General features: G+C 32.0%; 1 protein-coding gene across 3 annotated transcripts in view; it reads right to left on the bottom strand.

Annotated features, from left to right (window-relative positions):
• The window catches only part of GRIK2 (glutamate ionotropic receptor kainate type subunit 2), an 805940-nt gene that overhangs the window by 121179 nt on the left and 662085 nt on the right, over positions 1–22676 (bottom strand). For all 3 annotated transcript variants that reach the window (XM_074310214.1, XM_074310215.1, XM_074310216.1), the window contains exon 14: positions 21024–21241. In XM_074310214.1, the coding sequence (XP_074166315.1) occupies positions 21024–21241 (218 nt within the window). The remainder of the gene's footprint in view (positions 1–21023; positions 21242–22676) is intronic.

The following is a 22676-nucleotide window of genomic DNA, read 5'->3' on the forward strand; positions in this document are numbered from 1 at the left end:
CTCTATATTCTACAATAACACATTAACAATTAGGCAAGGTCAAGGTTCTTATACAGAAAAGCAAGAACCCTTCCCTTAGGGTACAAAATAAACCAATATCCTCTTCTCCGGTGCTGTGCTAACTACAAAATAGTTTGCTATTAAAAAAAAAAAAAATTAGGAATTATGCAATTAGCTTAGCTCTACAGGAAAAAAAAAAAGTAGAGAATTCTAAAGAGAAACAAAATAAGATACAAATTGGAGCTCTATAATAATGTACTCCAGAACTAACCAAACCATGCAATTTAAATAATATACAATGTATTTAAAACATCAATAGCTTAAAACTGTGATAAGACTTTGAAGACATTCTGACTGCTTAGAGAAGAGATTGGGGTTTGGGTTATTAAAAATCTCAGAACTAAATAATTTTAATTTAACCAGTATAGTAAAAATGAACTCATTCTTCTAGACCACATATCAAAACCTAGCTCCATGTAAAACTGTCATTAAATCCTCTGAAAGATATGGGAAAATGAGTATCATGTCTCCATATAAAACCAAATAAGCAGGGTCAGTTTCCTTCTAAGGAAGGAACAATTGTCTCTAACTCCTTTCCCCCTCATTAACCAATAGTTCATTTCAGTAAACAAACATTCTCTATTGTGTGAACAATCCTGTAATGGAGACAATCCTGTAATGGAAGGAAAGAAGCATTTATAAAGTGCCTTTTATGTGCCAGAGATTATATTAAGCCCTTTACAAATGTTGTCTCAATCCTCACAACAACGTGAAAAATTGGTGTTTATTATTATTATCCTTATTTTATACTTAAGAAAACTGCCACACAGAAATGATGTGTCCAAGATTACACTAGAAAATGTCTAAGGCTAGATTTGAACTCAGTTTTCCCTGACTCCAGGTTGACAGTTTTATCTACAGCACTCTGGCTGCCTCAGAAATCAGCTAATCCAACTCTCTGGTTCTACAAATAAGGAACTGAGAGCCCAAAAATTTAAAAACCTTATATAGGGTCATGGGGCAGTAATTAAGAGAGTCAAATTTCAAACCAATTTTTTTTCATTCTAAATTCATTGCTCTTTCCACTGCACCATGTTTGCTCCCTTTTATATTATGCTAAATATGGGAAAAGATGCAAAGTGTAGGAAAGATATAGCCCCTGCTCTCATGATGCTGTGAAATCTATTGGAAAATGAGATAAAAAATTGATTATAATATATAATATTACAAGATGACTATATTATAGTTAGATCCCTATTAGCACAAATAATGAATCTCCTAGCTATAATATTTGAATTTGCTTTATATATTTCCACTGAGCTGGAAGCAGTAAACATATATTTTACATAATTATAATTTCAAATAGTACAGACATCACATTGTTTGCACTAATTGGGACTAGATGCATGTTACGAAATTCAGTGATGGACTATAGTTCTTAAGGGGGGTCAGAGAGAATATAAAAGGAAAGAAGAAAGTATAAGAATTGCTAACTGTGTTGCATAAAGAGTATGGTGCAAAAGGAAGGATTATATATGTCCAAATTTATTTTACTAATTCCTTATCTTTTTTCCATAAACAGAATTGGGGAAGGCAGGAGAGACAAAGAAAGGGAAGTTTTTAAAAGGACATATGTATGTGTATATGTGTACAAGTGTATGTATATGTGCACATATGTGTGCTAATATGCATATGCATGCATGTTTATGTAGAGAAAATAGGGAGAGTGAGATAAATTTCTTATGGAGTCAAAAAAATAAGTGCTATGTGAAGTCCTGGGAGGGAGGTTATTACTGATCTGGTCATGGAGGTGGCAGTTGAATTGAGTTGTAGAGAAAACAGATTGATTAAAGGCACTGAGTTGGAACAGAAGGTTTTAGAGTACAGCAAGTTATATAGTTCAAGTGCAGTCAGTGTGGTACAATAAAAACATCATGGACTCTTGTGATAGGGGATATGGGGTTTAAACTCAACTTCTGAAGCTTACTGTTACTCCTTACATTATTTTGGTAAAGTCTTCATAGACCTCAGTTTCTTCATCTATAAAATAAATGGATTTTACTAAATGATTGAAATGATGGCCTTCATAGACCTCAGTTTCTTCATCTATAAAATAAATGGATTTTACTAAATGATTGAAATGATGGCCAATTTGTTTTTCTAATATGATATCCTTCTTGTAGATATATGGAAACCCTCAGACAAAACAAAATTAGAGGACACAGATAAGTTATGATCTAAATTGATGAATCATAGTCAAGTCCTGAAAAATTTGAACCCCAGAATGTTTTGCCCAAAATCTCCACCTAATTGGAATACATGAAAACACATGGGAGTTATCATCTTATGAACTATGTCTTGAAATACTTAGTGAGGTGAAGGTAAATAGGAATTAAGCTTGAGTTCACATGAAAGTATATAAATAAAAGTGCATTACAAATTATTAAGAGGTGTATTGAAAGGAACACAAAACAAGGCACTTTCATTTTACAGACTAAGTATCACATGAATAGAGACTAGTAAAATCACTTGATATACAAAACTGACTATTTTAGAACATTTTGTCCCTGGCAAATAAATTAAAATTACTATAGATTGCTAAGAATCTGTATGATGGTAAAAACAAATGCATATTTACAAATACAAAAAGCAATTATAATCACCCAATCATCAAATATTTATTGTGTTCTTTATTCCAAAAACAAGACTTACCTATAGATATAGATATAGATAGATATAAAGTTAAAACTGCTGTTTACAAGGACTTGGTTTACAACTTTACTGCCACATATTAATTACAATCACCTATAGTCATCAGCTAAGTTTAAGTGTAAATTCTAAATAAAGAGCATCCTAATCTTCACTTCTGATTTTCACTTTATATATTTTTGTGACTGCACTATAACATAATTGATATATAATAATATTATACATACTATATATAATTACTATATTACTATATATGCATATATAATATACAGTAATAATGAACATTCCATGCCATTTTCTCCAGTAGATTGTCTCATTTATCATTTAGTTACTCTTTAAACTATTTACTGACAATTTCTTGATTGCCTGCAAAAATACTCATTTCTCTTCCATCCTCAAAAAATTCAGACTTGATCAATATATCTTCGAGAACTTGCATCTTTTTTCCAGTTTTTCATGAATAAATTCCTTGAAAAAGCTATCTAAAACTGGTACTTCCACTTCCTTTCTTTGCAATCTCTTCAATCTGTGATCTGGCTTTCAATTTCATTACTGGAAGCATTTCTGAAAAGTTACTAATGATGTCTTAATTGCTATATTTAATGATGATTTCTCAGTCTTCATCAACTTTTCTAAAGCTTTTGACAGTTAATCATGAGTTTCTTAATATCTCTTCTTTCTAGTTTTTCTTTTTTTTTTTTTATTTTGTTTTGCTTTGTTTTTTGACAGTACTCTATTCTGATTCTCCTCCTATCTGACTCTCTGGAATCTTCTTCACTGGAAGTCCAAGTTATGCCTCTTAAATATGGGTAACCCTCTAGGCTCTATTATGGGCCTTCTTCATTCTGTCTTTATATTATCTCACTTGACAATCTCATGAACTCGCATGGATTCAATAACACTCTCTGTGTAGATTCAAGAGAATAATGAAAAGAGGCTACAGCAGAGGAAATTCAAATAGTCAAATGGCAAAGAGAATATATAGAACTCATGACTCTTCCCAATTTTTCTTCTATAATTTGCCTTTTTAAATCCTTTTGAAGCTCCTCCAGTAATTTTATTTTTTTGGACATGGGACCAAATTTCATTTTTATTTGAGCTTTCACATGTAGCCATTTTAACCCTATTGCCCTCTTAAAAGTTTATGCCTTGATCCTCCCTATAAAATTATTATTATTATTATTATTATTACTGGTAAAAGAACCCATTCTTTACCTCATTTTAACTAGCTTTAAGTACTAAGTGGGCATTGCCTCAAGACAAACTGAGATGGGGAAAGGCCTTAGTTTAAAAAAGGCCATGGTTGCCCATTTCATTCAGGAGCATCTCCAATCATCTTTAATCTATATCTGGCCACTGGACCCAGATGGCTTTGGATGGGGAAGTGGGGCAGGTGAGCTTGCATAGCCCTCCCTCACTTAAATCCAATTCACTTGCAAGTCATGGCATTACCTTCCTGTTATCATGATCCTCATTCAGAACAAAGGACAAAACAAGATTAACTATGTAGAAGGTTCTCAAATCCATTTATCAACTTCAGATTTCTCCTGACTTGCATCTTCAATGTTCTATTGATCATTTCAAACTGGATGCCACATAGAAACCTCAAACTCAACATTTCCATAGTGAATTCATCTTTTCCCACAAACTTTTTCCTCTTTCTAATTACTCTATTATCATTGAAAGTACTTCATCCTCTTAGTCTTCCAGATTCACAATGTAGGTATTATTCTCAACTCTTTCTTCTCTTTTAGCCCTCCCCACAAACACAATCAGTTGTCAAGTGCTTGGGTTCTACCTTTCTTTTTGTATCCATCTATCCTATCCATTCTTTTCTCTGACACTGTCTCTAACCTGGGGCATGCCCTCATTATCTAATGTCAGGATTATTGGAATGGCCGATGGGTGAGACCCATTATGTCAAGTATCACCCAGCTTTAGGGCATCTTCCACTCAGCTGCCAGATTGATCTTAAAGTCATGCTGTTCTCCTATTCAATAAGTTCCAGTGCTTCTCTCTTATTTCCAGTATCAAATACAAAATACTCTATTTAGCTTGTCAAACTCCTTCTATCTGTCCAACTCTATTTTTCAGTCTCTACCACCACTTTACTCTCTTCCCTTGACAGTGGCTTCTTGAAAGTTCCTGGCATGCAACACTCCATCTCTCAGCTCTTTGTATTTTCATGGCTATACTCTAAAGATGGAATTCTTACCCTCCTCATTTTTGTCTCTAGGAGGCCTGATTTCCTTCAAGTCACAGCCAAAATCCCACATTCTTATGAAGCTTTTTTCCCCCTGATTCACTTATTGCTAATGCCTACTCCAAGCTGACTTCATTCACCTTCTCCTTTATATATGTTATTTGGACATAGCTATTTGTGTGTTGTCTCCCATTTGATTTCAAGCTCCTAGAGAACAGCAACATATTTTTTGTCTTTCTCTGCATTACTATAACTTAGCAAAGCATCTGTAACATATTAGGTATTTAGGTATTTAATTAGGTATTAGGTATTTAATAAATATACATAATAAATAAATATAAATTTAATAACTACATATAATAAATAAATATAAATCATACACATATAATTATATAAATGTAAATGTAAATGACATAAATAAAAATAAATTTTAATATTAGGTATTCTCCACCCTATCTATAAATTTAGAAGAAAGGTGAAGCTAAGATGGCAAACTCAAGGCAAGCACTTGACTAAGCTTTCCCAAAATCTCCAAATGCTTTTAAATAATGATATTAAAAAATTCAGGAGCAGAAGCACTCTCAAAAAGATGGAGTAAAACAATTTTCCAGCCCAAGACAATTTTAAAAGGTTGTCAAGAAAAGTCTAGATTACAGTCCAGCAAGAAATGTCCCAACATAGTTCTAGTCTCTGCAAACCAAGGGACCCTTCTCATGGTTCCTGGGCAGAAAAGAGTGCTTGTGGTCACTCAGGTACCAGAGCACAGAACAGGAGACTAGTAAACACCTTTCCTTATATCATACCAACTGTAAAGAACAGAAAACTTAGAGGTCCCTAAAAGTGTCTCTGAAAACATCTACTCAAAATCCCTGAAGCTTGGGTCATAGCACCTTCTACCATGGAGGCCTATTTTAATAAAGAAATAAAAGCTGAGTTATAGTTTGGGGAAATGAAGGGACAGACAAAAATTCTGACGTTAGAAAGTTGGCTATGGTGATATGAATTTCAAAACACACACTCAGAAGATAACAAAGTCAAAGTTCCTATTTCCAAAACCTCCAAGAAAAATATGAATTGGTCCCAGGCTATGAAAAAGTTCAAAAAGGATTTTAAAAATCAAGAGAGGTAGAGAAAAAATTGAGAATAAAACTGAGTGATACAAAGTAATCATGAAAAACAAATCAACAGTTTGATAAAATAGACTCAAAAAAATTGGAGAAAATATCTTTAAAACAGGGTAAGCCAAATAGTATAGGAGGTACAAAAAACTCAGTAAAGAGAAAAAATGCCTTAAAAAGCAGAATAGGTCAAATGGGGGAAAAGAAATAAAAGTTTGCCAAAGGAAAAAAAAAATCTTTAAGAATAAAAAAGGTACTTGCTCACTGAATAAAATAATTCCTTAAAAGTTAGAATTGAACAAATGGAAGCTAATGACTATACAAGAAACCAAAAAACAGTAAAAGAAAACCAAAAGAATGAAAAAAAATAAAAGATTATATAAAATAGAATTGACAATAGAAGACAATGGAAATACAACTGACATGAAAAATAAATCCAGGAGAGATGATTTGAAAATTATTGGGCTATCTGAAATACATGATCAAAAAAAAAAAAATCTAAACATTATAATTTTAGAATATTTTTTAATTTTTCAAAATATGGGCCAATATAGTTTTAACCGCCTTTGCAAAATTTTGTTTTTCATATTTTTGTGCTTCCTTCCTTACCTTCCTCCTCCTAGAGACATTAAGTAATTCAACATAAATTAAACATGTGCAATTCTAAGCATATTTTCCCATTTGTCATGTTGCACAAAAAAAAAAAAAATCAGATCAAAATGAGGAACAATTGGAGAGAAAAAACAAACAGGTAAATAACAATAAGAACAAATGTCAAAATCCTATGTTGTGATCCACATGAAATTCCCATAGACTTCTTTTCTGAATGCAGATGGCTCTTACCATCATTATAGACATTATCTTTCAAGAATTATCAAGGAAAGTTGCTCTTATATTCCAGTACCTGAGGATCAAATTGAAATCAAAAGAACCTACTTATCACCTCCTGAAGAAGCTCCCAAGATGAAAATTCCTAGGAATATTATAGCCAAATTCCAGAGTTCTTGGATCAAGGAGAATATGGTACAAGTAACCAAAAAGAAACAATTCAAGTATTATGGAACTCCGAGCATGATAACACATGATTTTGCAGTTTCTATGAAAGGATCTTGTAATAAGAGTAGAGGGTAAAGGTGCTAAGATTACAATCAATAATCATCTACCTATTAGAACTGAGTATAATCCTTCCAGGAGAAAATGGATATTCAATGCAATAGAGGACTTGCAAGCATTCTTGAAAAGATCAAAGCTAAAAAGAAATTTTGATTTTCAAATTCAAGTCTCACAAGAAGCATAAAAAGGTAAAAATAGGAGGGAAAACATAATGGAAATACATTCCTGTATAGGAAAGATGATACTTGTAATTCATAAGAACGTTCTCTTCATGAGGGCAGTTAGAAGGCATATAGACAGTGAGCAAAGGTATAAATTGCATATAAATGGATAATATCTTTAAAAATAAAATTAAGCTAATATTAGACGAATATACTGGAATAAAGAAAAAGGGAAAGGGATAAATTGTCATATATAAAAGAAAAAATAAAAAGCTTTTACAGTGAAGAGGTGGGTGGTGAGATGGAAGGAATGAACCTTATTTTGGCTCAAAGAGCCAATTGAGTATGTAAATCTATCTTACCCTAGAGGAAATCAGGAAAGGAAGGTGATAAGAGAGATGGGGTAGTAATAGAAAGGAGGGCAGATTGAGAGAATGGGTAGTTAAAAAACAAAATAATTTTGAGGAGGGACAGGGTGAAAAGAGAGAGACAATAGAATACACAAAGAGGTGGAGAATACAGAACTTGTACTATATAAAATCTAACAGTAATATTGTAAGATAATTAGCTATGAAATGACTTATTCATAGTAATTCAAAAATTGTCCAAGACAACTCTGAAGGACTTATGATGAAAAATGCTATCTGTACTCAGAGAAAGAACTGGTGGTGTTTGAATACAGATTAAAGAATACTTTTTTTTGTTTGTTTTTTTAACAATTCTATTTTTCTTGAAGGTTTTATTATTTTGGGGGGATGGGGAAAGGAGAGTGTGTTTTCTTTCAGAACATGATTACTATGTAAATATTTTGTGTGACCACACATGTATTAGCTCTATCAAATTGCTTACCTTCTCATTGAAGGAGAGAGGAGAGAAAGAAAGGAAAGGAAAAACATTTGAAACTCAAAAATTTTAAATGCATGTTATAATTTTGTGCATGTAACTAAGGGAAATGTATATATATATATATATATATATATATATATATATATATATATATATATTAAAAACCCTAAATAAATGCAAAAAAAAGAAAAACAGTTTGAATGACATGGACTTTTAATTCAATTCTGAATAAATATTGGATGAAAACACATGACATTCCACTGTAATACATGAATTTAAAATTGTATAGTTATTATATAAATATATATGCACACATATATGTAGTTGATTATAAAAACATAAAATAGGTGCTTCTGTTCCACTGACAGAGTATTAGTGATGTAGAATCTTAATAAAATAAAACAGATATGATATGGATAAGCCATCAGTGCAGATAAATTTCAGCTTTTCTGTGTGATGACTTGTGATATGATTTCTTTGGTTATTTCTTTTATTGCTGATAATATAAAGCCCTTTATTATTGGTTTCATAATTAGTAAGTGATTTAACCTCTCTATGACACAATTTCCTCATCTATTAAATGAGTATAATATTAATTGCTTGTAACCTTCTTCAGAGGAATGTTGTGAAGGTTAATGAGTTTGTATTTAGAACTTTTTTGAGAAATACATAGGAAAAAATATTTTTTTTCAAAATTGACTAAACCATCTAAGTAAATACAAAGCAACTTTAGCCAAACTTTAAAAAGAAAACTAATACAATACCTATTTTTTTATTGGGCACTTTTGAGACCAGTAGAACATTTATTTTAGAGGAAAAAGTCATACACATATGAATAAAAAAATTCAAATCCTTTAATAAGTAACTATAAACTTCTAGCTAAGAATCATCTTCCATGAACTTCCATGAATATTTCATGATCTCATGTGAAAAATAAGAAAAATATTATTTGAATGGTGCTATCCCACAAAGCCGTGGTGTGATGATTAGATAAATGTTGATAAAACAAATTTGGCTCATTAGAGAAATATGAGTTTTCACAAGATTTCTACTATTATTGACAAGAACTTATATATAAGCCCATTCTATTCTGGGAGCCCATCTAAAGTCACAGACTCCAATTGAACATTATTTTACATTAATGAATAAAACTAAAATGGAAGAGAATCATCATATAGGTGAAAGTGATGTAACCATTAAACATAATGAAATGCCAATTAGGAAATAAAAATCAGTTTAGGTTGAATTTTTGTTTTTAATTGTTTTCATATAGAATTATTTTTCAAGGGAGTTTCTGATGGTCAGTCCCTCAGCTTAAAAATATGGGAAAACAAAAAATGAATAATAAGTGGAAACCAATAACAATGTATAAAACAGTAGAAAGTAGAATTTTGATATTTAAAATTAGAACATTAAATACTATCTTTTGTAATGTTCTGTCATCTCTAGATTTGTGATAGTTCTCTGGGAGGAGATCTCTTGGGAAGCTTCTGGGAAGGTAGCCTTGGCTTTAGTTCTGTCTTGTGTCTTTCAAAGTCTTGAATCTTTTCCTGTCAGAATCTCTCCAGCCAGCTTCAGTTTCTAGCTCCCTCTGAATCCAAAGCCTCCAGTCAGCATGAAGGCAGAATCTTGAATCCTTTACTTCCTGAATCCTGGCCCTGAATCTCCTCGAGCTTCCCTGAAGTTCTCTCGGGAAGTCCTTCCTTGACCCAATCCAGACTGAGCCTTCCAGATTCTAACTTCTTCTAGACTGATTCCTTCCAGACTGACTCCTTCCAAACTCTAACTTCTTCCAGAGTGTAACCTTTTTTCCAGAGTGCCTCTTCCAGACTTCTCTCTAGATTCAATGTTGGCTCCTTTTATCCTCCCAGAGAATGGGCTTGTGGGAACTTCTAACAGAACAATGAGCAAGCTTCTTTTAAAGGTGTAAACTCCTTTAAAGGTTTGAACTAAAGGTGTGAACTAAAAGTGTGAGCTAGAGAATTGTTAAGTACCATGCTAAATTAGACAACCAAGTTCCCACCTAGTAATTCTAACAATCTCTTATACTATTTTCATGTTATTCAAAAACAAGTAATAGTCTGTACTGTATTCTCCATATTGGTTATGAAACCATGAGGGAAAATATATCATACTATATATTCACCATAATACAAATTATTAGCTATCTATGCATAAAATTTGTGAAAAGGGTCCTTCCAATTAGCCTTTCTATACTAACAATCCAATTTTTTAAAAAATAGAATGAATAATAGGACACTTATGTTGAATTGTTTCATTTTGTCATTCCTGGAATTTTTCATGAGATCATTTTCCATGGTTACACTTAAATCCAATCTATATTATAACAACTATTCCTATTTTGTTGCTGTTGCTGTTTTTGTTTTTGTTTTTGGTTTTTGGTTTTTTTTTTTAAATACTATGCAATACATTTGATGCTGTGAGGGACTTCTAGTGACATAAGTACAAAAGAACATGTATGAATTTAGGGGAAATTAAGACAACATGGTAATAAAGAAATAGCACTGTTGAACAGCATTTTGCAAATTACATTAATCACTTTGTAGATGAAGAAATAGAGAGTATAATATATTGCCCAACACATAGTAGGAGGTTAATAAATAAGACTTACTAACATAACTCTCACTACACTTAGTAAATCTGAGTGGTGCAGACTACAGTATTAAAGATGTATATGTAGGAAAGACATTTGAAATTAGTCCAGCATTTCTCTAGTCCAATATTCATTTTACAGTAGTGCAAATGGAAATAGAGATAAAGGATCTTGCCCACAGTTGCAAAGATAATAAGTAAAAGATTCAGAATTGAGATACAAATTGTCTCTTTTCACATGCTATGATAAAGTATTCTCTTTGCAAATGTCCTCTTACTCTTACACTGAAAAGAAAAAACAAATACTTATTGATTTTTCAGTGTTTTCAGTCTTCCTAAAGGACTGACATGGGATTTCACCCCTACATTAATTGCATTAGTAGTTGTAATTCCCAGCTCAAAAAACAGAACCAAGGAAGAAGGTTTTGAAAGATATATGTTTAAAGAATTTAATCTGGCTGTTTTTTTCAAATTATTTTTGTGTTGTCTTTATCCTAGACGCTACTAAAAATATTCAGATTTTTTTCAAAAAGTATATAATCTTTAATATATGATGACGATTTCCCCCCCTATATTACCATCTACAAGATTTAAGTATTTCTTTTCTGATAAATTTAACAATCTAGAAAGAAGACTATATAATACAACTACTATGCACAAATCTTGTGCTGAGAATGGGAATATAAATGCAAAACAGTTCCTGCCCCTAAAAACTTATATTCTAAAGGGGAAAGCAACATGTTTTACACAGGCATACATATTATACATATGCATTTCTATGTACAGATATAATACATGCATATAACAATAACCCATATATAAATACAATTTTTAAAAATCTCAGAAGTTGATATAATTTGAATTCTTTTGTTTAATCAACAATTTATATTCTCATCATCTTTTGTCTTTGTTCTGCAAATGATATTGTAAGAAAAAATAAGAGATGAATGGGAGGAAAGGATAAGAAAATATATTTTGGGGAGCAAAATCTGGGCAGAGTCCAATATATTCAATACATGTTAGAATATTCCTAAAATGATGCAACATATCCTGTATAATATGGCCTCATAGTTCAACAGATTGAGAAACTGTTCAAGGATTTAATTTCCAGAATTGTCAAGCTAGATCTTCTTTTCTCCAGTCACAAAACTTGAGATGCATGAAAATAATCATTTCCTGGAACTGAGTCTTCTAGAACAATTAGCTAACAGCAGGGTCACTTTAAATTAGTAAAAACAAGATGGAAATCCCTGCAGAAATAATATCTTAAGGGTATTCCATAGAGTGTAGGCATGTGTTGCTACTGTTAATTAAAAAAAAAAGTATGTAAATTGAAATATTCTATATGCAAACAGCCCATAATGTAGTATAGAAATTTCAAAATGAGCATGAATTTGCCTTTATTTTAAATTTTGGCAAGATTCCCTCTTTATTCTAAACTCAAAGATGGGATAACCATAGATTTAACAAGTCACAATATGGAGTTTAAAAAAAGTATTACCTAGAGTTATATTAAGGATATGGGTGGTGGTGGGATAATTCAAGGTATTATATCCTAGTATTTTATTCCAGTATTTTCCTAACTCCAACAAAACCATCTCACAGTGAGGGAAACTTAACACCATAAGGTAATTGTTAGCTTAGTAATTAACACTGTATGATTTTCATTGTGAGTTACACACATTCCAGAAGGCTTCAAATTGAAAGAAATTCTATTTCATTAGAAAAGGAAGCTGTTTAATGTCAATTTTCTTCTGACACTTAGAAGAACCCTTATGGAAAGAAACGATTGAAAAGAATATAAAGAAGAATTTATAAAATGGAAAAGAATAAAGAAGCAAAAATAATATTGAGATAAGGAGAAACTGGAACAAATATATAGAACAAAAAACTAGATTAAAAAAATAAGATTAAATTACATATAAAATAAAAAGATGGACTTCCCCTGCCAAGGTGATGGAGTAAAGGAAGAACTCTTTGAAGTCCTCAAAAATTCCCTTCTAAACAACTAGAAAACAGAATTAGTCCAACAGCAGGGAAGCAGCTTAGCAGCCTGGCTAGAAAAGTCTACTCACTGGAGTAGAAATGAAGAGATATTTCAAAGCATCAGCAGCAGCTTCCACTGCCAACGTCACAGGAGGGCCTGCCAAAAGGCTCCAAGCAATCCACCAGCAAAGCTCCACCCTCCAAAACCAACAGCCCCCTAAACAAGTGAGAAGTCAATGTAACTCAACAAGGTCCAAGGCCAGTTACCCCATACCCAGCACAAGCAATCAGTATGGTCTTGACAACATTGTTGACCAGTAATAAAGCTTTGGCTAAACCTGATCAAAAGAGAACTTTCAAGTATTACTAATTAAAAGACCAGAGACAAACAAACAAACAAAGAAACAAAGTGAAATCCAAATACAAGACTCAAGGGAAACATGAAAAGCTTAAAAAAATAGATTAGAAATTTAATAAGGTTAAGCTGTTTATATTTCTATATGACAAGATATTTGTCATTCAACTCTACTATAAAAGCAAGTAGGAGTATATCTAGATAGGCATGAATGCAATGTGTCTTGGTTGGGATAATATCCCCACCCCCCAAAAAATAAAGGGATGATAATAAAATTTCACTGGAGGATCAGGGGGGATTGAATTTGTAAATTATTGTACATGAAAGAAGAATGAAAGAACTATGATAATGCAGAAGAAGATTTTGGAGGATGAGTGGAAGGATGATAAGCAAAACATTATTCTCATCAAAACTGGCCCAAAGAGAAGATACATATTCAGTTAAGTATATGCATCTTCTTACTGTATAAGGAAATAAAAGGGGATAGGGGTAATAGAAAGGGCAGGGGAGACTGATAAAAGGGAATATATATTGAGGAAGGTGGTGATCAGAAATAAAATGGGTGTGAAGAGGGAAAAGTGAGTTGTAAGGAGGATAAGGGGATGACAAGCAAAATATAGCATGGAAGAAAATACACAGGTAGTTATTACTATAAATGCGAATGGGATGAACTTTCCCATAAAATGAAAACAAAAAGCGGAGTGGAGTAAAAACCAGAATCCTAGAATATATTGTCTACAAGAAATACATTCAAAGTACTGAGATATACATAGGGTAAAGGTAAGCGGCTAGAGCACAGTCTATTGTTTCAGATGAAGTAAAGAAAGCAGGGCAATCAATTATAATCTCAGACAAATTAAAAACAAAATATGTCTAGGAGATAAAGAACAATATTATATCTTGCTGAAAGGTACCATAGACAGTGAAATCATATCAGTACTAAACATATTCGCCCTCAATCTCTGGAGAAAAGTGAATGGAAAAGAAAGAAATTTATTTATTTATTATTATTTTTTTTCCCCAATAGTACATGGCATTTACACAAAAAAAGTGATCATATATTACTGTTAGGATTCTTACAAGGTACTAAGACAGTGGAATTGATAGAGACAATAATTATCTAATTTAGCATGGTTCAGATTGACCTGATCCTATGAGGCGATGTTATGGGCCAGAACTTGAAACAAGTGGAATTGAGGAGACAGTGATTTAATACTACAACAAATAATAGTTTCCTAATAATATAATGATTTTGTGTACTCAGTGTACAGCACATAAGCAAGAAGCTCTCAGGGCCAGACACACAAGAAGCTCTGGGAGTTTAATGATCTAGAAAAAATAACAACAAAATTCATATGGAAAAAAAAAAAAAAAAGGTCAAGAATTTCAAGGGAATTAATGAAAAACAAAACAAACAAACAAACAAAAAAAAACCAAAACAAATGAAGGTGGTGGCCTAACTGTACCAGATCTAAAGTTATATTATAAAGCAGCAGTTACCAAAACCATTTGGTATTGGCTAAGAAATAGACTAGTGATCAGTGAAATAGGTTAGATCCAAAGGACAAAATAATTAATAACTTTAATAATTTAGTGTTTGACAAACCCAAAGACCCAGCTTTTGAGATAAGATCTCAATATCTGACAAAAATTGCTGGAAAAATTGGAAATTAATATAGTAGAAACTAGGCATTGACCCACACTTAACACCGTACACCAAGGTCAGGCCAAAATGGGTCATGACTTAGGCATAAAGAATGAGATTATAAATAAATTAGAGGAACATAGGATAGTTTACCTCTCAGACCTATGTAAGAGGAATGAATTTATGTCCAAAGAAGAACTAGAGATCATTATTGATCACAAAGTAGAAAACTTTGATTACATCAAATTGAAAAGTTTTTGTACCAAAAAAAAAAACCCTAACTCAGATAATATCAGAAGGGAAACAATAAACTGGGAAACATTTTTACAGTCAAACGTTCTGATAAAGGCCTCATTTCCAAAATATATAGAAAATTGACGCTAATTTATAAGAAAACAAGACATTCTCCAATTGATAAATGATCAAAGGATATGAACAGACAATTCTCAGATGAAGAAATTGAAATTATTTCCAGCCATATGAAAAGAGGCTCCAAGTCATTATTAATCAGAGAAATGCAAATTAAGACTTGGCTAGATGACAGGGAAAGATAACGCAGAATGTTGGAAGGGATGTGGGAAAACAGGAACCAGTGTTCCTGTTGGTGGAATTGTGAATATATCCAGCCATTCTGGAGAATGATTTGGAAGTATGCTCAAAAAGTTATTAAAACTGTGCATACCCTTTGACCCCAGCAGTGTTACTACCGGGCTTATATCCCAAAGAGATCTTAAAGAAGGGATGTGCAAGAATGTTTGTGGCAGCCCTCTTTGTAGTGGCCAGAAATTGGTAACTGAGTGGATGCCTTTCAATTGGAGAATGGCTGAATAAATTATGGTATATGAATATTATGGAATATTATTGTTCTGTAAGAAATGACCAACAGGTTGATTTAAGAAAAGCTTGGAGAGACTTACATGAACTGATGCTGAGTGAAATGAGTAAGATCAGGAGATCGTTGTATACTTCAACAACAATATTATATGATGATCAATTTTGATGGATGTGGCCATTTTCAACAATGAGATTAACCAAATCATTTCCAATAGAGCAGTAATGAATTGAACCAGTTATACCCAGCAAAGGAACTCTGGGAGATGACTATGAGCCACTACATAGAATTCCCAATGCCTCTAATTTTTTCTGCCTGCATTTTGGATTTCCTTCACAAGCTAATTGTACAGTATTTCAAGTCTGATTCTTCTTGGACAGCAAAACAACTGTTCAGACGCGTATACATATATTGTATTTAATTTATATTTTAACATATTGAACATGTATTGGTCAACCTGCCATCTGGGGTGGGGAAGGAGGGGAAAAATTAGAACAAAAGGTTTGGCAATTGTCAATGTTGTAAAATTACCCATGCATATATATGGTAAATAAAAACTATTTTTAAAAATGAGAGAAGAAGAAGAAGAAGAAGAAGAAGAAGAAGAAGAAGAAGAAGAAGAAGAAGAAGAAGAAGAAGAAGAAGAAGAAGAAGAAGAAGGAGGAGGAGGAGGAGGAGGAGGAGGAGGAGGAGGAGGAGGAGGAGGAGGAGGAGGAGGAGGAGGAGGAGGAGGAGGAGGAGGAGGAGGAGGAGGAGGAGGAGGAGAAGGAGGAGGAGGAGGAGGAGGAGAAGGAGAAGGAGAAGGAGAAGGAGAAGGAGAAGGAGAAGGAGAAGGAGAAGGAGAAGGAGAAGGAGAAGGAGAAGGAGAAGGAGAAGGAGAAGGAGAAGGAGAAGGAGAAGGAGAAGGAGAAGAAGAAGAAGAAGAAGAAGAAGAAGAAGAAGAAGAAGAAGAAGAAGAAGAAGAAGAAGAAGAAGAAGAAGAAGAAGAAGAAGAAGAAGAAGAAGAAGAAGAAGAAGAAGAAGAAGAAGAAGAAGAAGAAGAAGAAGAGGAGGAGGAGGAGGAGGAGGAGGAGGAGGAGGAGGAGGAGGAGGAGGAGGAGGAGGAGGAGGAGGAGGAGGAGGAGGAGGAACAAGAACAAGAACAAGAAGCTCTCAGAGACGGAGACAGATTCATTCTATCTTCCATCTTTGTTGTGGCTGGAGACTAAGCACAAACCATTGGAAGTCAGGGAGATTCAGAAGCCAGAGCTCAAACTCTCAGAACCAAGACTACCCAAAGCCTCTAAGAAAGCTAACCTAGCCACAGGAAAGGAGACAAGACTTGGAAAGAGATCATAATGGATTTGGACTTTAACTCCTGGCTGCATTTGGGGTGATTACACAGAATTGAAAAGAAGGCTACTCCCAGAAGCCCCCCAAGAAACTTGCTCTCAGAGAAAATTATATTTTTAAAAAGAACATTATATATTAGGACATAAAAACCTCACAGCCAATGCAGAAAATCAGAAATAGTAAACTCATTCTTTATAGATGATAATACAATAAAAATTACATTTGATAATAGTCAAGGATAAGAAAAATTTTAAAATTAATCTAATTCCAAAAAAAACTGGGTGAAGAAAAAATTATAAAACAATTGAAAATTTTATTGAATAAAATGACAACAATGAAGCAGTATATCACAATTTGTGGGATGCAGTCAAAGAAAATACTTAGGGGAAATTTTATATCTCTAAAAATTTAGGAAAAAAAAACACAAATGTATAATTCCCAATTAATACCAAATTGGAAAGCCTGAGAATCAAAGATGAAATTTAAAAAAAAACTGAAAGAAAACATTGAACTAATAAATAAAACTAGAAGGTAGTTTTATGAAAAAATCCAAGAAAATAGATGAACCATTGGTTAATTTAATTATTTTTAAAAAGAAGAAAACCAAATAACTAGCATTAAAAATGAAAGGAATACATTAAGCATCAATTAAGACAGTTTTAGAAGCTATTTTGCCCAATTATGGGCTAATAAATTTGACAATTTAAACAAAATTAATAAATATTGACAACAATATAAATTATCCTGATTAACAGAAGAAATAATATATTTAAATAATCCAATCTTTAAAAAAAATGTAATTGAGCAATGAACTTTTTAAAAATATCCAAGACACAAGTGAACTCTACCAAACATTCAAAAAACAAATAATCCCAATGCAATATAAGCTATTTGGTGGTGGGGGGAGACAGGAGAAGAAGGAATTCTACCAGATTCCTTTTTTGACACAAATATGGTGCTAATACCCAAACCATAAAGAGCCAAAACAAAAAGAAAATTATAGTCCAGGAATTATACAATTTACTTAATGCATGCAGAAAAAAAGCCTTGGGAAAAATGTAGCACCCATTCCTTTTGAAAAGACTAGAAAACATAGAAATAAATGGAGCTAGCATTAAATGAGAAATAATATGTGTCCAAAATAATCAGCGAATATTATCTGTAATGAGGATAATATAGATGCCTTCCCAATAAGATCAGGCGTGAAGCAAGGATGCCCAATATTACCTCTGATGTTTAATATTATACTAGAAATGTTAGTAATAACAATAAGAGATGAAAAAACAAATGAAGGGATAGAATAGGCAATGAGAAAACTAAAGTTATCACTCTGTAGATAATTTGATGTTAGAAAATCCTAGCTAATCAGCTAAATCACTACTTGAAATTATTAACAACTTTAATAATTGCAGAATACAAAGTAAACCCACATAAACCATCAATATTTCTATATGTTACAATAGAGTCAAGAAGCAAGAAAATAAATGTAGATAATATAAAATAGTTGAGAGTCTACCTGGCAAGACAAATCCAGGAACTATATGAACTCTATGAGCAGAAGTATAAAACAGTTTTCGTACAAATAAAGTCAGATCTAAACAAATGGAAAAATATCAATTTCTCATGGGTAGGCTGGGCCAATATAATAAAAATGACAATTCTACCTAATTTAATCTATTATTCAGTGCCATTTCTTTTGAACTATCAAAATTTATTTATAGAACTAGACAAAATAACAAAATTCATCTGGAAGAATAAAATCTCAAGGATTTCAAAGAATTAATGAAAAATATATGAAAGAAGGAAGTCTAGCTAAAACAGATCTTAAATTATAAAGCTGTAATTATCCAAACAATCTCAGACTGATTGAGAAATGTAGTAGTAGATAAGGGCAATGATTTAAGTACAAATTACATTATAGTAAATGATCACAGTAATCTAGTTTATGATAAAACCAAAAATTCAAATTCAAGTCTTTGCAACAAAAATTCATTTTTCACAAAAGCTACTGGAAACACAGCAAAACAGTGTGGCAGAAACTACATATAGATCAACATCTCATGCTGTATACCAAGATAAGGTCAAAATAATTATGTGATTTACAAATAAAGGGTGATACCATAAGCAAATAATAGAACATGAAATAGTTTATCTGTCAATCTTATGGAAGAGGAATGAATTTAAGACCAAAGAAGATATAGAGAACATTACAAAATGTAAAACAAATAATTGTGATTATATAAAATTAAAAATTTTTGCATAAACAAAACCAATTCAACCAAAATTATAAGGAAAGCAGAAAACCAAAACCAAAAGTGGCTGTGAAAAAATAGGCATTGCTGGGAGAACTTTGAATTGTTCCAGCCCTTATGGAAAATAATTGAGAAATATGTTACCAAAAATAATTAAACTGAGAATACCCTTTGACTCAAAACTACAACTAGAAGTCTAATGTTCCAGAGATATTCTTTTTATAGAAAGGAGTTCATGTGTACAAAAATATTCATAGTCACACTTTTTTGTTTTTATAAAGCACTAGAAACCAGGGGAATGCCCTTCTATTTGGAAAATTATTAAATAAATTGTGATATACAAATATAAGGGAATATTAGTGAGCCATAAGAAAGTATTTTTAAAAATAGATTACTTTCAAAGGATAATGGCAAAATATTATGAACTGATTCAGAGTAAAGTGAGTTGAATCAGAAAAATACTTGTAAAAACAAGAAATTATTTAAAAAATAACTTTGAACGATTTAAGAACGTTAATAAATATATTGACCCACCATGAATTCAGAGAAACAGTGATTAGGAATAGTACTTAACTCTTGAGAAAGTGAGGGACTAAGTATAAAGAATGAGATATATAGTTTTCAGTCATGGGTAATATAGGAATGATTTTGCTTGCCTCTATATACTTGTTATGAGGAGAGATGAGAGCAAAAAAAAAAAAAGGGAAAATAAAATCTTGTTAATTGGAAAATAAAAATGAAATACTAATACCCCTTATGAATTAAAAAAGCAAACAAATGAATGAAGTAATATGAGTATCTCGAGGAAAAGCATTTAAAATTATGCTTTTTATAATGTTGTATAACAAAGCATTCATCAACAAGAGTTGAAGTATACAAAATCTAGAATCTAGCAGGTCAACTCCTTGCAGATTGGTATTTGTTGCATATTTAAGAATGAAAAAATATCATTTTTAATTTAAATAATGATGTAGTCATTTTTCTTTATTTTCAGTTCTAGCTTGTATGAGAAAATCCCATTAAACTGTATATTTCATTACATTTAACTGTACATCTAAAAACAATTTGAATTATAAAAGACTATTTGTTGACTGAATCCACTTAGACTTAGAAAATGCTCATTTCCTATCACTACTTCCATATTTACAATAATATTTAGCAATCACAAGAGAAGAAAAAAAAATATAATTGTAGCTCATGTTGACCATGTAAACTCACCATTTCCAAAAGCTTACCACCTATATACATACACTGATGTCTATTAAATATAGTAACATTTTCTGGTGCTTGTGTTTCCAGGCAGTCATAGATTAGGAGGATAAATATAATTTCTTCTTTTCTCTGATATCTTTATGTTCATACCTTGTTGTGAAACATGTTTCAACTGCATCATCCAGGTTTCGGACCCTTGCCTTTCTTTCACCCAAAGGCAAGAAGGCCTATAATCATAAAACTGCCTTCAAGTTATTAAACTTTTCTTTACAAGCATTTGTCTTTCAATAATCTGCAAAGCATTCATTCATGATTTTTTTCCATTTCCAAATTCATCTGAATTGAAAATCCTAATTTTTTTAACATATAAAAACACATATAAGGATTAAGATAGGTGTCATGAAAATTGTCTTTCAATATCAATTTGCTAAGGACTTTGCCTTATGTAAGTATATGAAATGCTATTTTTCTTTTATGCTATTTTATTTTTTCTTTACACATAGAAAATAAACACATTTGCTATGTTTTATGATATAATAACAGCATAATGATACCATAACAGCATAAATGGGTATTATCTGTAGGGCATGATTCCACTTACATGCATTATTTTATTGTATCTAAGGAGTTACTTAAGGAATCTTACCTTAAAAAAGGTCATAGTGGCCCCATCCTCCACAGCTCCATACTCTATCTTGGTCTGTTTAGCTAAATCATCGGCAGAGTCAATGGGGGATTCCATGCGTTCCACTGTCAGAAAGGCGGCTAAGTTAGCAGTATACGAAGAAATGATGATAAGTGTGAAAAACCACCAAATGCCTCCCACTATCCTGGTGGAGAGCGCTTTGGGCATGAGCTCAGAACCTAACAGAGATTGGGGGGAAAGGATGAAACGAATACAAAGAAAATCATCAGCAGTCAAGTACTTTAAGTCACAGTGGCAGAGTGGAATCACTGTGCAATAAAAGTGTGTTATTGATTTATTGATTTACATATTGCTGTGGTAAGAAAACTAACATAGGGACTGGGAAGGACTGGTTACAATAAAAAGATCACTGTTATGATGTTATCAAGATATAGTAATGGGAGACAGCTTCAATGTGAGGCAATATGCAGTTCAAACATTTTGATCAGTATAGCCTCTTTTTAATGCTAGATTTGGAGGATAGTAGAAATTCTTGAGTTTCAAGAGATAAAAATAATTTAACCCAAGCAAGGATAAACTACATCAGACAATGGTGTTGAATGTATAATATAATCATGTCATGGAAAGCTGACTTTCCCAGAGAATTTATCTCAAATTTCCAGTCTTATACCTTGATACTGTTATTAAGTTTGAGTTTCATAAAAATAGCTTCATAAATTTTAGTTACCCATTTTCATTGGTTTTATGGAATTAGTATTATCTTAATAGTTTTCAGTGACATACTATGATGCAAAGATTCCATGGAGAAAGGGAAGATCTCCCATCACTATAGTTAGCCCCCAAACTAATGAAAAATAATCTGAAAAAATAGATGGTTATGCCACAGATTTTAATTTTCTCTGAAAACATTTACATTTAGAAAAGCTAGACTACATTGTAGTATTGCTGGAGTTGCCTGCTCATGTAATATATTTGGGAATGTTCTTGGCATTATATTTTAATTTGAATCATTATTAATTTTAATTAGGTTACATTGAAAAGAGAATCTAAACCTTCTTAACTGACAGTGTATGATTACCATATTAATTATAATTTTATTATATTCTAACTATAAGCTTAAAATTAAAATTAAGACAATATTTTAAAGTAAGATGGGTGTTGGCAAAAATCTAAAAATATAAACAATTTATGGGTATAAATGTTATAAAATTACAACTGTTTTTATTTTTGTATTTATTTTATTCACCAGTTAGTATAGAGTGAATTCTTCCAATCAATTTTTATAGTTTCTGAGTAAAATGGAATGAAGGAAAGATGGACTCTTTTATTCTTATTGAATACATAATATTATTTGTATAAGATAAAAATTGGTCCAGCAAGCTATCACATCTTCAGATTGAATGAAAATTATAATTGTATTAAGAAGAAGTGATATCATAACTGGAACATTTGATTCAAAACAGCCATCTTGCCCAGCAGTTCATCTTACCCAGGTTGTTTTAAATAAACAAACAAACCAAAAAAAAAAAGAAAAAAAAAAAAAAAAAAAGCAGACAGACTTGGACATGACAGCCAACTCCAGCTCCAGACTCTGCCTAGAATTCTGTAAAGAAAAAAGTAGAAAAGTACCTTTCTGATGTAGATGCTCCTAGG

Source organism: Sminthopsis crassicaudata, chromosome 4 (assembly GCF_048593235.1).
Source record: "Sminthopsis crassicaudata isolate SCR6 chromosome 4, ASM4859323v1, whole genome shotgun sequence".
Taxonomy (NCBI): domain Eukaryota; kingdom Metazoa; phylum Chordata; class Mammalia; order Dasyuromorphia; family Dasyuridae; genus Sminthopsis; species Sminthopsis crassicaudata.